The sequence below is a fragment of the Centruroides sculpturatus genome, unplaced genomic scaffold (genome assembly GCF_000671375.1).
Source record: "Centruroides sculpturatus isolate CEXI.00-Female unplaced genomic scaffold, Cexi_2.0 scaffold1393, whole genome shotgun sequence".
Classification (NCBI taxonomy): domain Eukaryota; kingdom Metazoa; phylum Arthropoda; class Arachnida; order Scorpiones; family Buthidae; genus Centruroides; species Centruroides sculpturatus.
In genome coordinates, this window is record NW_019385616.1 from 44,640 (window position 1) to 61,624 (window position 16,985).

At 31.0% G+C, this 16,985-nt stretch overlaps 1 protein-coding gene across 2 annotated transcripts in view; it reads left to right on the plus strand.

The window, feature by feature from the left end:
- The window catches only part of LOC111640615 (ran-binding protein 9-like), a 72,645-nt gene that overhangs the window by 42,806 nt on the left and 12,854 nt on the right, over positions 1-16,985 (plus strand). For both annotated transcript variants that reach the window (XM_023386650.1, XM_023386651.1), the window contains exons 3-8: positions 3,245-3,297; positions 5,910-6,100; positions 7,837-7,938; positions 8,254-8,333; positions 10,980-11,092; positions 14,780-15,370. In XM_023386650.1, the coding sequence (XP_023242418.1) occupies positions 3,245-3,297; positions 5,910-6,100; positions 7,837-7,938; positions 8,254-8,333; positions 10,980-11,092; positions 14,780-15,370 (1,130 nt within the window). The remainder of the gene's footprint in view (positions 1-3,244; positions 3,298-5,909; positions 6,101-7,836; positions 7,939-8,253; positions 8,334-10,979; positions 11,093-14,779; positions 15,371-16,985) is intronic.

Here is a 16,985-nt window from a genome sequence, read left to right on the forward strand (position 1 = left end):
TGAAAGTCAGTTTTCTGTCAGGATCCTGTGTCAAAAAAAGATCCTTTTTCTCGGGATATTAGACATTCTCCTATATTTAATCCTGCATCCGTATTAAAATCAGTCGGTGTGGGTCTTGGTGTATTTTCTAAAGATGTTTTGAAGAATTTGAGGTCAAAAGCATGTTTTTTCCTATTTGTTGTGATTCCTATGCTTATACTTTGGATTTTACTTATTAATGCCACCTACTTAATCGGTACTTTATTGTCCACAAAATTTTGAATAATTATTTCTGCTTTTTTTTAAAATTTATGTTTATGAATTAAAATTAATTCATATTTTAAATATGTAAATAATTTTAATTATCATCATCATTATGTATGTCTTTTATTTTGTATGAAATATAAAACAGTTGAACATTCTATATAATTTGTACTGGAGTTAAAAGTTGGATGTAGTATTTTTTTTTTTTTTGCAATTTGATAGTCATCATTGGTATGCTCTTTCTTTGGGAGTAAGCACAAAGGCTAAGTGCCAATGACACTTAATCAAATTCTTATCTGATCCTAATCGGAGAGCCAATCTGAATTGCAAGTTTTTGCTCTTCATATGTAAAATTTTGGTCACTGCTGTATTTCAATTTTCAATTGCAGAATACCAACATTTTTATTACTGAATTTTAAATACAGAAACTGATACAAGTATTGAGTGGTACAAAAGAAATCCTCAGTTTTTGATTTGTTACTCCAAAACTCAGTTTGTAAGTTCTACTGTTAATAACATACAGTATGACAAATAAAAAAGTTATGACACAAGAATAATTACATAAATATTTTAATTAATACCTTATGTGTAGCCATTATCTTGGCTATTTATTCAATACATGTATACTACAGTATTCCATACAGCTACTGTATGCTTTGTGTATAGTATGGTATCTTCATAACATTAAATCACATAATATCCTTTTTTGCAGAAAGTTATGTGGACATTAAACGAAGCAGTCAATATATACATAGTCAAATTTTGATGTAGCACCTTCTAAATATTATCCTCGTAAATCACTAATGAATACTCTAGAACAGATCCCCTCCATAAATATTAAATAGAAAACCCATTAGTACAAGGTATTTGTAAATTAGTGTGCAAACTTATTTTGCACAAATAAAATTGTCATTAACTCATGTGATCTTTAAACTTGCTGTCATATTAGTTGATGTTAGTGAGAGTAATAACTTAAAGGTGGCTCCACACATTTGATGTTTATCGATTTCCAAATAACTGCTTTTTGCTAAAGTGTTTGTCGTTATGAAAACATATGTACACATATATGATTATTTGCCGAGCATCGGTTAGTTGTAGGAATTACTAATCTTCGTCTGAGATTTGTCCCTTTTGATTTGGCACAGTATACCGACAAGGAATGGGAAACAGTGAATAACAAATATTCGCCAATTACTGAATGGTTAACCAGACTACTTAGTATTGATCAAATGTTTGCTCAGCTTTTGGCAAATACTGAATGTGTGAAGCCATCTTAACAGATAACTATAAAGTAATTTCTGTTAAGAACATTGTTGTTAATTTTATTGAGAAAGTTGGACGTAGACTCAAATCTAATGAATTAATGACAGTCAATTACTTAGCTCTTATTCACTGTATACAGGGTGTAACAGGAAAGATGGTCACAACTTTAAGAGTGATAGAACATGGCAAAAGTAGCAATTGTCTTAATACAATGCATGGTAGAATGTGAAATTTGAACACAGAAACACAGTAAGTACAAAGAACGTGTAAAACAAAAAGTCATTTTAATCATGGATATTTACAAGAAATAATCTTTCATCTTTACGAGAATTGTTCAAATGTATGACCACCAATATGGAATATGTGCATCACAGTGGTGACGGAGTGATTGGCATACACTTTGGAAGATGCCTGGCATGTCACATACTTCTGCAGCAGCAGTGCTAAATTCTACCAACATCATCTTTGGGAGAGTCAAGGGACGTCTCGTAAATGAAGCTTTTCAGATGGCCGCAGAGAAAGAAATGAAGGAAGGAGAAATCAGGAGATCTAGAGGGCCAAAGGACGAGTCTTCCACATCTGATAAAGTTGTTGCACTTTGACGGCATTGCTGTTTGCAGCTCTGTACATAAAATGCATATCCATCTTCTCAGCATTCAAATACTGTTGCATCTATGTGGCTGTGCAACTTTCAAATGAGAATGTGTGCGAAATATGGGCCTTCTCACCAGGAAGCACCCTCTTGCAGCAAATCATTTGGTTTTCAACCATGCATTGTATTACGACAATTGTTACTTTTGCCATGTTCTGTTACCCCTTAAAGTTATGATCATCTTTCCTGTTAACCCTGTATAATTAACACATACAAAAATTGACAATTGGCTTCTAAGTAGTTCTCTGAGAGTAATTTTGTAGGAAGAGAAATTAAGCTTTCAAGACAAATGTTTAAGTAAGAGTATATAATAATATCAAATAAAACATGGATTGATGTACAGAAAACTAGAGAGAACTAAAGGGTATATACATATATCTGTTTGTGCTTTCCAAAGAAATCATAACTGCAAAGGAACATAGGATTTTAACTTTTTAAAATGTACTTTTGGTAACTTTAGACAAAGGAAAAGCTGTTGGAAGAGTTTATAATTGCAATTTAAAATTGACAGATAAACTCTCTGCTTTCAAATTGATTTTTAAACACAGATAGCATGTAGATAATTTACAAGGAATTATGGTAGTTAAATTACATACAAAATCAAATCTGATCAACTTTACTAATTACACGATACAGCTGGAATCTTATCGAGTTACCATGTAGCTAATTAATTAATAAGATACTGGAAATTTGGACTAGATATAGGTGAATAGGAGTAGAGATATTAACAGCCATCTTGTATTAAATTTAATAATTAAAAATAAATAAATTAATTTAGAATATTCACAAAGAAAAGAGATTGGCTAGGAATTATTAAATTTAACACGAGAAGTAGGCAATTAAGCTGCCTACTTCTAGTCCATGTTGTTTGCTATATTATTGAACTATCATAAGGTTAATTAATTAATAAGAATCTGAATTTTCTCAACACATCATGCTCATTTATATTTTAAGTTACAGCGCATCACAATTTTTTTTTGCCTGCAGTGATAATGGATGCATTAAAGTTGTAATTTATATTTAAATATAAATGAATATATTAATATGAATGTATTATGGCTCTCATAACTTTGATATTTTTTCCAGTTACATGGGTGTCGGCCTTTCTGCTCAAGGTGTAAACATGAATAGATTACCCGGTATGTTCTCTCTCCTATTAATTAGTTATTTAAATAATTTATAAATTCTTATTACTAAATTATTTAAATCATATTATGCAAATGAATATGATAATATTTTGCATAATATTTTAACATTGTAATCAAATACAGTAGAGCCTCATTAACTTGGACTAANGTTTCTGTTCCAGCGGAACCGGCCAGCCATATGGTCCCACGTTCACCACAGGCGATGTCATAGGCTGTGGGGTTAATTTAATAGATAACACTTGTTTCTACACAAAAAATGGACATAATCTTGGCATAGCATTTACGGATCTCCCTGTAAGTTTCTTTAATGTTTTGTCGAATGATAAATGTACACTTAAATACTACTCTCTTAATTAATAAATAGCCTCATTAACTTGGACTAATTGGGGAGACTTACTACAAATTAGCAAGGTTTTTATTAAATGTGTATTGTTAGACCTGAAAAGCACACTTTATTTAAAGTCAAATCTTATTGTGTGCGTTATCAAACCACCATATTTGTTCTTCATTTAAGCTTTTACATGCTTAAATGAAAGTAGCGTCAATCTCGTTATTGCCCATGTTTACTAATTTGGGCTTTAAAAAGAAGCCAATTTTACCTTCCTGGCTGTTATGTATATAATGTAGGAAAGTATTGTAATAGTGTGTCAAATTTTGCCCCCTTCCCCCTTTTTTTTGTTGCAAATCTCCATATTTTGAGATCCCCTGAACCTCAAAAAAGTAAAAAGGGGGAGGTTCTGTTTGTATGTATTGGTGTTTATTTTGTTCAATATCTCAGGATGTGGCAAAGTTTAAGAAATGATATTTGGCACGGTAGCTTGTATATAAGGGTCAATGATGCTATTAAATTTTGTTGGTTAAAGGTCTAGTGCAGGCATGGCCAACGTACGGTCCACGGGCCGGACTCAGCCCATCTAATGAATTTATGCGGCCCATGATTAATCTTTCAATATTAGTTACTCAAGTCCGAATAGCTCAACAAAAGATTCTGATTACTTAAAAAAAAAAAGGTCAACAATTCACTGTGTGTGTTTAGAGTTAACGCTCCATTACAAATCTAAAGCATGATAATGTGAAAAATGTATCTGTAATCTCTATGTACAATTTAGTCTCTAAGAGTTGATACCACAATGAGATCTCGCACCACCTCAAAATCTTCCTATGGCAGCCTCTGGTTCGGCCTGTGAAAAAAGTTTTCTTTCCAATTCAGCCCAAGGGCAAAAACTGTTGGCCACCCTGGTCTAGGGATGGGGAGATAAAGGGGAGTGGTGTATAATATCTTGAAGGAGATTGGATATAATGAAAATTTTACTCATTATTCACATTTAGGGTTTTTCTAAAAACTCATCTATGCCCTCAAAATTAAGCCTATTACCTTTTTATAACAATAATATAAAAGTTATATTTTAATAACATTTTATAACGAATGACACCACACAATTATAACTTTATGCTAATATCTTAGTGTTTCTTTAACATAAAAATGCAGTACTCGTTCAATTTTTGTTTTGATTTTTCTTGTTACTATTCCTTGACCATTTATTGTTGCACATGTCTAAGAGTAAGGTAATAATAGCTAATAGAATTAAAAAATTACGCAATGCGAAATAGTATTCCAAATTATCAAGGCTTTACTGTATTTGCAAATTCAGTAATCTCTTGATATATTATTACCAATACTAAATTTGTAATAGATTATACTTTATCACTTCATTAATTTTATCAACAATTTTAAATAAAAATATTTTCAATATGCAGGATCCTCTAAAAAGAATGCTACCATTTCATTTTAAATTATTGTAATTAAATTAATTATTATCCGAGAATGTTGTAACGTGCATTAAAACATTGGAAAACCGTCCAAGTTTTACATTTGCTCTTTACTTTCTCTGTGCGAGCACATCGCTACGCAAATTCCTCTTGTGCTTGCTATGGTATATATGTAATCATGCCGCTCACAGCAGTCCCAATGTTATGGCTCCTGCACGTTACTCGTGTTGCTCGATGACGGGCAATTCCAACTTTGCAAACTTCAGAACATAAAACTATTGAGAAGTTGCTTTTTTATTTATGACACTTCTTAAAGATGGTAGACAGAGACATTTGAATGATGATGGGAAACGAAACTTGACAGTTACTCTTTCAATTGGTGTACAATGCATATTTTTTGGATAATAATTAAAATAATTACAGTCATTTAAAATGGTAGAATTAATTTTGGAAGATTCTGTATACTGAAAGGTAGTTGTGTTGTTAGTAATTCGTTTAACTCATTTGTCTTTATAAATGTACCCAAAAACTGGGTGATTGATACTTCAGGGGCAAAAACCAGTTTTAAGGTTTGTGGCAAAAACCGACTTTCAGCTGCAATGTCAAACTTCAACTTGTGTTTCTTTAACTTTCGTCGACAATTATTAATTTTTAGATATTTATAAAACATTTTATATACTGGTAATCTATTTCATTTCTTTCCATTTTCAGTAGTATTGTAAGTTATAATAAATTTATTTCTGCTAGTCAACAGTAACCATAATGCTATAATTTTGTTCATTAATTGATGGTAATTTTAACTAATGAGACTAAAAACATTTTGAATTTTACAGGATGGGATAAACATTCTTATGGCTATCACGGAGACGATGGACATAGTTTCTGTTCCAGCGGAACCGGCCAGCCATATGGTCCCACGTTCACCACAGGCGATGTCATAGGCTGTGGGGTTAATTTAATAGATAACACTTGTTTCTACACAAAAAATGGACATAATCTTGGCATAGCATTTACAGATCTCCCTGTAAGTTTCTTTAATGTTTTGTCGAATGATAAATGTACGCTTAAATACTACTCTCTTAATTAATAAATATTTATTAAATTAAATACATACTGTGAAAACATATTTAAGAATTTATAGGTTAACTAATATTTCTCTTATCAGAATTAACTGTTATGTGTTTAATTTTAACTTTTAATGTGCCACATTAATTCAATACTCGTGTATTGTTGATACTTGAGTATTGAATTAAATTTGCAATTTTAAGAATAGTATGGTGATAAAATAACTGAGCCCAAGATTTATTGGATAATATTTCAGGATTAAATTATGTTAATTATAACTGGAAAGTATTCACCATACGTCATTAGAGAAACTGTTAGTTTCATCTGCCATCTGCATACAAACGTCATGTTGTTTTCAGCCTCTAGGAAGCACTGTAAACAAAATTGGTGACTCCACATCAGAGAAGGTGTTTTGTGTTCTTAGTTTGCAAAGTTAGAATCATTTACAGGGACATTTTGGAATTGTCATTGACACAACTTCGTGGACTGCAGAACACAAAATGTCTTCTCTGTTGCGTAGTCACCATTTTTGTTTATGGAGCTTCCTAATGTTGGCAGATGATGAGACATTTGAATGCAGAGAAAGAGTAACTGCCCGAGTTTAGTCACCTCCCGTAGGTGACTAAACTCGGGCAGTTACTCTTTCGATTGTGTATGTCACATACTTCTCGGATAAGAATAAACATAATTACAGTAATTTAAAATGGAATATTCATTTTGGAAAATCCTGTATATATTAAATAAAACATTATAGATAAGTAATTTAATAATTTTGTGAAAGATGGTTAAAAAATTGTAGCATTTTATATTGCTGACTGTTAACCTAGTTATACTCTCTATAAAATAATTCATCTAATTAAATTGTGTATAAAGAAATGTAACAATAGTTAGAACAAATTACCATCAAACGTCTTACCTATTTTAATCTATAATTGTTTTACATTAGCTTTCATTGTTTGCTAGCTTGACAGTTGCAGCTTAATATAAATACAGAAAAATACAAATTTGTGTACTGTTATATTTGTGTTTTCTTGTCTTATGCTGGTATTAAAACTGAAAATTTCATGCAAATTTTAAAAATGTACTTTTGGACCAATTTTTTTCTTTCAGAATATTTTAAAATTANTCACAAATGAACCAATATATTTTTGATATAAATAAATGCATATCCGTCCAAGTCAATAAAGCAACCCTTTTTCCTCTTAAAGTGTTCCTGTATGATACGTTCTCAACAGCAACATTGTGCTTAATAATTGTTTAGTCTCGTGGTCCGACAAAGAATTCGGCTGTTTGTTTGGTATTTGAAATTTGCTATTGAGTTAGTTGTGTTTATTAAAGAAATTACACTATCGATTTCTAAAGCTAATGAAAATCAAGCAGTAAATTATTTAAATACCGTAAAGATTAATGAAATTATTATTTTGAATTGTTTTTAGTATTGCAAATGGTTAAAATAGGGTGGACCAAAAGTCAATTTGTTGGAAGTGATGGAATCTTAAAGCCATTCCAAGCTGGTTTTAACCTTTCTTAAAATACATCACAGTTAACTGACTTTTGGACCAGCCTATATTTTCTTTGACTTCGTAGTTAAATCCAAAATATTTATAAGATTTTATTAATAGTTTTTATTATTCAGGATATTTCATTGTCTGTTTTTTTTGTAATGTTATATTAAGGAGAAATTTTTATTTGCAGCCAAATCTATATCCTACCGTAGGTTTGCAGACACCCGGCGAAGTCGTAGACGCAAATTTCGGACAAGCTCCGTTTGTTTTCGACATCGAAGATATGATGAAAGTAAATAAGCAGTTTACATTTTTGCAAAATCTAAAGAGTTATAACTAAATTAAATTTTTATTACACGATAAATTCTTAATAAGGTCGAAATTATTTAACTCAATCGCGGAAGAATTTGAAAGATTCTAGGGATAAAAAATAGCATTTTATTTTTATTTATCTTATCTAAACATTTTTAATCTGTGTTCATTATTAATATTGAATAATTATGAATAAGTTATTTACTAATAATAAGGTTTATAATTTAAAAATTAATATAGACATAATTATTAATAATTATTAAGCAAATTGATTTGTTAATGTTTTGTCTCTCAGGAGTTAAGGATGCAAACCAGAATGACTATTGAAAAATTTCCAGTAAATGATAGACAAGGAGAATGGCAGACTCTTCACAGGTATCGTACAGTAGAATATGAATTTAATCATAATTTACTATAATTATATACATCTTTCTCTTGGCTTAACACCTACATTAATATATAAACAAACATCAGCTAACCCAATAAACATTAAAGCAACCAAAGTTGAATTAATGGGCTAGAAACAGCTATAATACGTTGCCAATTACCCGGAAAATTATGCTACCTGGACCAGAGGTCCAGGTAGCATAATTTTCAATGCATCTGCACGGTAAGCAGGAGTTGTGGGTTTGAGTCCCACTCCGGGCTGATTATTTTCTTCCAGTTAGTTCTAAATTTATTTAAATATTTAATTAAAATTATAATTATTAAATTTAGCATGAGATGGCACCTAACGCCTAACTCTAATACCAAATTATCTCAAATTATTATTATTATTATTATGTGTTGGGTTTAGTGGGTTATACTCGGTACACACCGGTGGCTGTGTACTATGCCAGACCAGGGTCAAGGCATAGCAACCAAAACAAAACTAAAATTAAGTGTGTGTGTCAGTGTCAGTGTCTGTATTTAGGAATTTCCTAACAATATGGCATGTATTCAATATAGTGGCCTTCTGTAGTGTTATGTATGTATTTCTACTCAATTCTAATGTTCCCAGGCTTTTGTGTAGCGTGTGTGGTATCACACCTGTACAGGAGAGAACAACAGGTACAATAAGCACCCTATCCATCCTCCACAGATGNCTTATTATTATTATTATTATTATTATTATTATTATTATTATAGCCATTTTTAGCCCATTAATTTGGCTTTGGTTACCTAAATTAATTATTTAATTTGTGTTTTACTGCAGTGATTCTTAACTCTTGAGCTGTTTATATACCTTCTGAATTTTTAAAATGAACTCTCATATTCCCCAATGAAACTTCTCAATTTTTTGGGGGAGTAGAGTTGTACCCCTAAATAATGAAGTTATGGATAGCTGCCATTCTAAACATCTGTCACATATTCAATTAATTCTTAAATGCAAATATGTACACAAACAGTATATAAACAAAACATTTACTTCATGTAGTTATACCTTGACTTTGTCCATTATAGCAGTAGACACTAGTATATGTTGAATAGGATACATTCCAATAACACAAAAATAATAAGATCTAAAGGATATGGCACGAACCAACAGTCACTGTCACACAGAGTTCTGTTCCAAAACTCCTAAGCTGGTACTTAGATCTGAAAATTGGAAAATATCACCATTGGCCAATTACAAAAGGCCACACTTTCTATATCAATACATTACTAGATTTTTGGGAAGAATCTGAGGTGTAAAATGGACAACACCAGTAATACAACCAGTTGTTGAGAAACAGATACATAATAATAATACAATTTAAATTTGATATTTGTGCATTTTTATTATCTTATTTTAAGAAAAGACTGTAATCTTTTCTTGCATTTTTTTTTATCACTTAATAAATTTAACTAAAGAAAGAAAGAAAAATTTTATTTTCTTCCTAGAAAAGATGTCTTAGAAATTTTGCATCCTCCAAGAAAGTTTCCTGCATTCCCAGGGATATGTGCACTCTTGGTTAAGAACCATTGTTTCCAGTATCTTAAAATGGTTTTTAATGTTTATTAATACAGTAAGCAATTGGGTTTTATCGGATAAGATAAAAACAATATTATAATTAGATCTTTGTTCATTGTCAACATATTAAAAACTAACAGATTTATGATTGTTATTTTAGTACTGTTCATTTAAACTTGTCAGTTAAAACATTATATTTCCTTGGTCAAATTTTATAAATGATATTAAATAAAGTAAGCAATTGGTTCTTTTGTATTGCTTCTTTGTTGTCACAAGTTGTATTTCAAGTTACTTGAATTATTTATCACTTTAACTTAAATTAAAACAAAACTTTTTTTATTTATCTACTTGTCACAGAGAGTGCTTTAGACTTGAGTTTGAAATACATTATAGTTTATTTTCTGTCCATATATATTTATCCTTTTGGGTTAACCAAATATATATATATATATTTGGTTATATATTATAAGGGAAGATCACATAATAGCAAGACAAGTGGAATCAGATCTAATGACCTTTTTCCCCACTTTCCAGACAAGGATAGGAACATATTGAGAATGGAATTTCATACTGTCTAATTGCAAAGTGACTTGCAGAAGCAGAAATGCATTCACTGCATTTCTTATGCTGACTACTGTAATGCCCTATGACAGTATCTTCATTAATGGTTACATTGTAATCGTGGACTGTCTTGAAATGGCAAGGCATCACTTTTAGCAATGAATCTTGCTTCTGTCTTGATGCACAGAGAAGCACAGTTTGTAAATAAGTCACATACTGCATGAAACAGATTGTTTTGTCTGGGTTTGTTTTATATTTTCCAGTCAATCTATTAATTTTGGATATATCTGTCGTCTCTAAATGTTTATGATCTTATATCAAATAATATCTATTTTGTGAATATCGGCACAACATGTGAGAAAGATGTTCATAATCTACCTTGTTAAATTCTCTTTCATCTTCAATATTTCAACAGCTTTTTAATTTTAATGCCTGTATTCATTAATGGGGGATAACTATTTCATGTATTTTATAGTCAAGAGATAAGACTCTATATCTACTATAATTCCATGTTCTCTTCTTTGCAGGATTGTCCAGACGTATTTAGTACATCACGGTTATTGTTCAACGGCCGAAGCATTTTCACGAAGTACGGGACAGACTTTCGACGAAGATGTTTGTTCTATCAAAAATAGGCAAAGTAAGTAAATAATTTTACATAACAAAATAATAGACTTGAGGTCAATTTTACAATGAACAGCAACCTTATTAATTTGCTGTTCATTGTAAAATGATTAACTGTATAAATATCTTATAAGCAAGTCTCTGGTAATATCCATTTTTTAAGCATTTTTATTTCATTTTGACTTAACTTATTTCAATAATAAATAATTTTCTACTTGCACAGATTGTGTTTAATTATTTTATCCTTAAATCAAATCCTTATTCTATTTAATTTATTGTTTTTATATATTTATTGTTGTTTAGTATTTTAGTATTTATTTTAATAGGATTTGTTTATTGTTGTATTGGCGATGGCAATAATTGTCTCAGCAACATTACCTATATAAAATAAATAAATATAGATTTACTCATTAATTTATTTATCTTAAAATTTATGATTTATATAATGTTTTTGACAGTTTGCTGAATATAACAGCTATAAAACATTTTAATTTTCCTTTTCTAACAAAAATAAACATTTTAAAAGCAGGATTAAAATGTTTTTTTTTTTTTTAATAATTGCAGGTGTGTCCCACTTAATGATGGGATTACATCCCAAGAAATACATTGCTAAGCAAGTTTGTTAAGTGAATGCCATAATATATACTTAGATAAATATTTTATAGTATAACCTAATACTCATATGGCTCTACATAACACAGTCATAGGTATTTATGTATTTAAACATATCCAAATGTAGAAAAGATACAGGCAGCCACAAATTTTTCAGCTTCATTATAATCTTACAGGAACGCCATCATTAAATAGATCATACCTCCATTATTAGAACTGCTTGAGAACTTGATAGCTTGGCTACACTCTATACATATTAGACTCAAGTAACTATTTGCATCTAATAAATTAAATTATATATTTCTTATATATTGAATATTTATAATGTTTTTTAAACGTTAATATAAACAATAAATTATTGAAAATAAATTGAATTATTTAAACAGATAAATTCGTTAATCGTCATAATTGTGATGATAATGTACTGTACGTATATCTAATCTGTAATCTTAACTACATTAAAGAATACTCTACTAGTGAAAATGGAATGCAAAAGTTATTTAAAAGTTGCTGAATATATTTTTGAAAGTCCTATAATAAATTTATGGAACTAACTGCTGAAAAATTGACTTCCATACAATCATAACCATCATATTAACTGCATTATAAAAGTTATTTAAGGGAGAACTTGATGATTAGTGAAGTAACAGTGAAAATAAGAATATATCATTTGATATAAAAATATAGCCAGGATAAATTTATATTTATTTTTATTCAAATGTATTTATTTAATTTTATATGAAGTGCCACTGCCAGAGGGATTTTTTTTTAACTCTTTTACATTTAGGTGCAGACGAGCAGCCTACAATAAAAGGTTGATTCTGCCGTAAGATTGTTAATTCCTCAAATGTGCATTTGAAAGGACTGGATTGGAATAAAGACACATATGATATGTATTGTCTTATGAGGAATCTTTTTTAAAGATTTTTCTAAAGAATATATCACTTGATTATCCGAAAGTTAATTCTCATCGTTCAGCTTTGCTCCATTGTAGCAATGTAGTAACAGTTCTCATTGTAAATATTGCATTGTAGCCAGAACTTGAGGTACAAAAGCAGTCAAAACGATTGACAGATTAAAACATATTCATAGAATATTTATTTAACCTTGGCTGTTAAATAGAGAGACAAATTATTCTTTATAAATCTATTAATGAAGTGCAACTTTTTATATTTTATTATATTTTACTTTAAAACAAACATTATTCCACCTACTGTCTACCTACTTTTGGTTCACCCTGTATAGGGTGCATAGTAAAGTTAAACGTTTCTACTAACTTAAAAGAGTTATTTAGTAAAGTCCTTTTGTAACTGACAAATGTAGATAGCTACAGTTACAAATGTGATGTATAGTTATAACAAAGTGATTGTGCTACAAGATGAGACCATTCTTAGCAACTCTAGCAGTAAAATTCAGAAGTTAGTGCTCCTGTCTCGAAGACTATGCATGATATAGGGAAAGTTGTAGTGCATAATCGATTTACTACAGAAGGACACTCTGTGCATGTAAATGGCATGAATAGAAAGCATGAAATGCTAATTTTTACATCGAGTACAGGTGGTAAAAAATGTATTTCTTGTAGGTTCTCATTCATTTCCTATTCATCATTCCAACGTGCTAATGACCCATGGTGTGTCTGTGAGTATTCAGTGGAAACTGCTGGATATTCATATACCAATACTATTGGAAAGGTTATCAGAACTGTACAAAGACGAGTTAAATATTCATTCTACAACATATGGGATAATTTTCTGAATTAAAAGGGAGTGGATCTCATCTCTTATTTCCTCTCAAGGGCATTTAACTTCAAAATAAATTTTTATCAGAATTTTACTTGTTAATTAATAACACATGAGCTTGTTTACTTCCTCTGCTGAATATGGATGAAATTCTTGTTACTTTGCAGCTCATAATGTGTCTCTTTTCTTTTAATATATGCACTCTATTTCCAGTATGATTAGAAATTCAGGCAAGTTCCAAATTAATGGACACTGAAAACTGATAATAAATAATGGTATTTAAAATAATAAAAATTAGCAAAACAAATAGCACAGATTTGCAAAGAAGTAGCATTGAAGCAGAAGCTAATAAAGCTCCTTTAAACTAGGACTGGGTAAAGATTTTGATCATAAGAAATAACTTGATTATTGATCATTCTGAATTCCGGTAGGATATGAAATCCAATCAGATAATTTGCTTTATTAACTTTAAATTAAAGTTAATTGTTCTCTCAGAATACTCTTTACAGTAATTACAGATCTGTTGTGGTTATGCTGACAATAGATTTCTAATTACTATACTGTAAAGGTGGATGCACATGCAGCGAGGAAAAGCGGCACAATGGCATCACTTTTTCTCCCTGCAGAAGTCTATTTCCTGCCACTTTTCTCGTGCCACAAAAGTTGATTGAATTCTATCTTTTGTGGCAACTGCTGCTAAGAGGAAAAGATAATAAATTTAACACAAATTCTACACAAATAGTCATATAATTTAATTCAAAGAACAAAACAATCGAATCTCACTCGAAATAGTATTGTTTATGGAGAGATCTTAATCGAGAAATAAGCGTATTTTGTACACCAATTTTTTCTTGATCCAAGAAGATATCTCTAATCCAAAATCTTCATTTGAATCTTTGACAAAATCTTCTATCTAACTAAAGTAAGCTGTACAAAACAAAATTTGTAAACATGTGGCTAGCAGCAGTGTCGGTATCATTCGCTATCTTGAATACTGAATGCATGCACCGAAATGTAAGTGGATTGCTGCTAATGTGGCAAGGAAAAGTGGTGTTGCAAGCACATCTTTACTGCCACAACCAGCGCATCTTTACTGCACGGCAGCACAACCACATGGTTGTGCTGCCGTGCAGTAAAGATGCGCTTGCAACACCACTTTTCCTTGCCATATTGAATGTGTGCATTCTCCTTAATATTAACTGCTATTCAGATATGCTTGTCTTCACAAATGAACCAATATATTTTTGATATAAATATATTTTTACTTATTATTATTTTGGTTTAAAATATATAAAAATTTGTTAAATATGAAGTTTGTTCTAATGAGTTTTCTATGTCGGTATATTTTACAGGGATACAGAAATTAGTATTAGCAGGTAGAATGGGAGAAGCCATCGAAACAACGCAAAATCTATATCCCGGTCTTCTAGAACGTAATCCTAACTTGTTATTTATGCTTAAATGTCGTCAGTTTATAGAAATGGTAAACGGAACAGACAGCGAAGTCAGATCTGGTAGAAGTCCGAAGTCTCGGGAGAGTTCGCCCAGCATGAGTCCTAACTATTCTACACAATACCTACAGAGGACAGCTCATGTTTCTACCGTTGTATCGCGATGTCACAGTCCTCAGATCATACCAACCAAACCAATTGTGCCAGTGACTTCAGAAAATAGTGTAAATAATAATACGTCAGTAGAACAAATGAATGCAACTAATAATGTGTTAAATGGAGAAATTACAAACGGGAATTCGGAATTCGTCCGAAGTGAATTCTCCAATCCCGATCCGGACATTGAAATGGAGAGCATGGACTCCAATGTTAATGATCACGTGAGTGTGTCTAGGACTATGATGTCCATAACTAATGGTACTGTAATTACCGGTTCGGATAACTATCAAAATGGTTGCAGTCACGAAAACGATAAAGTAGAAAATAGTATGGGTAAGGATAACTTTTTTATAATTATTTTTTATTAGAACAATATGAAAGTTATATTATTTATATATATTTGAATAGAAGTTTATTTGTATTATATGTTTGAACCCCATTTATATGTTTTTTGCAATTATACGTTAAATATTTTCTGCACTGTACTTTCTCTGTTATAAAACAGTTCAGTTACACATATTTCGTTTATACAGTTTTGCACTTACAAGGGAAACCTTCCAAATCATATGCAAAATAAATGATGTTTTGAGGGCTGTTGCATGTATTTGTTTCTGAGAAAAATGAAAATGGGGTTCATTTTTATGTTTGGCCTGCCAGGTACCAGAAAATGGCCTTAAAATTCATAACACACACACAAACATACGACTGTTTCACCCTACCTAACCAACCATTTTTCCTGTTGGTGAAGTGGTAACAAGAGCAGACATGTCCCTCTCTGCCTCTGGTAACTGTCTACTTGTGACGACTTGGACCGTGAACGTAAGATGCCTTGGACTGGTTTTTTCCGATCTTTTTTTGACTAGTGGTACTGCATCTTGGTGATCTTTTTTGCTTCCTTGTGGCTTCCCTACTTCTTCATCATTGTAATTATTACACTTTGTTTACCTTTCGTAGTATACAACTTGGCACTATATTCTGCAGCACTCCCAAACCCGGAAGAGTGTCACAGTATCCTGGGCAAAACCACTATCTTCGATTGTAATGCATGTTCTCCATTTAGACTAATAAAAATTGGTTTGAAAATGCATATTAGAATTTAGAAAATATGATACAGTAGAATTCTGATTATCCGAATTGATTTGTTCCAAAGGTGATTCGGATAAATGGAACACTTAAAGAAATGTATCCTACTGTGTTTATTATTCATCAACGTATAAGAAGCATCCTACTGATAATTTGAATCTGTCATTGCAAATAGGCACTGCCAATCGTGCAGTCGCACAACATAAAAGAATTGCAGTGTGACATCGGTGGGGGAGAGAGGAGGGCAAGTGGCTGTTCGGATAATTGGGGCTCTACTGTATATACAAATTTATTGATGAATTAGAGGAGGAACAAGAGGAAATCATAATAATTGAATATAAGTTCTGTTGTGGGCTATTATTATTTTCCTTAAATACGAGACTTATTACTCCAGTTGTAAAGGAATTACAGCAAACTCAGGAAGTCGTCGTCTTTTACTATTAATTAATTGACACATGGGAGAATAGTGTAATTCCTTTGTGTCCAGTGTAATAAGTCTCTTAACGCAGATAATAATAGTCTGCAATCAAACTTGTGAAATAACTAGATGTGAAGCAATTGTAAGAAATAATAATTGAACATTTTTATAATACAAAATTATAAATATGTTCCTGTTTGATTTCCAACAATTCTAGAAAAATTGATTTATGCTGTATGTCCATACTTTTCCAATTGTAACTAATTTGTTTACCAACTCTTGTCATATTCATTTTTGTTTTAAATACATAATACAGTTGATTTTGCTTAATTGTGGGACATGTTCGGACTAAATCATTTTGGCCCAATTAAGCAGTTGCCCCAATTAAATGAACTAATAATAAATTTTAAAATAAAATATGTAATAAGTAGGTAAAAACAATAATAA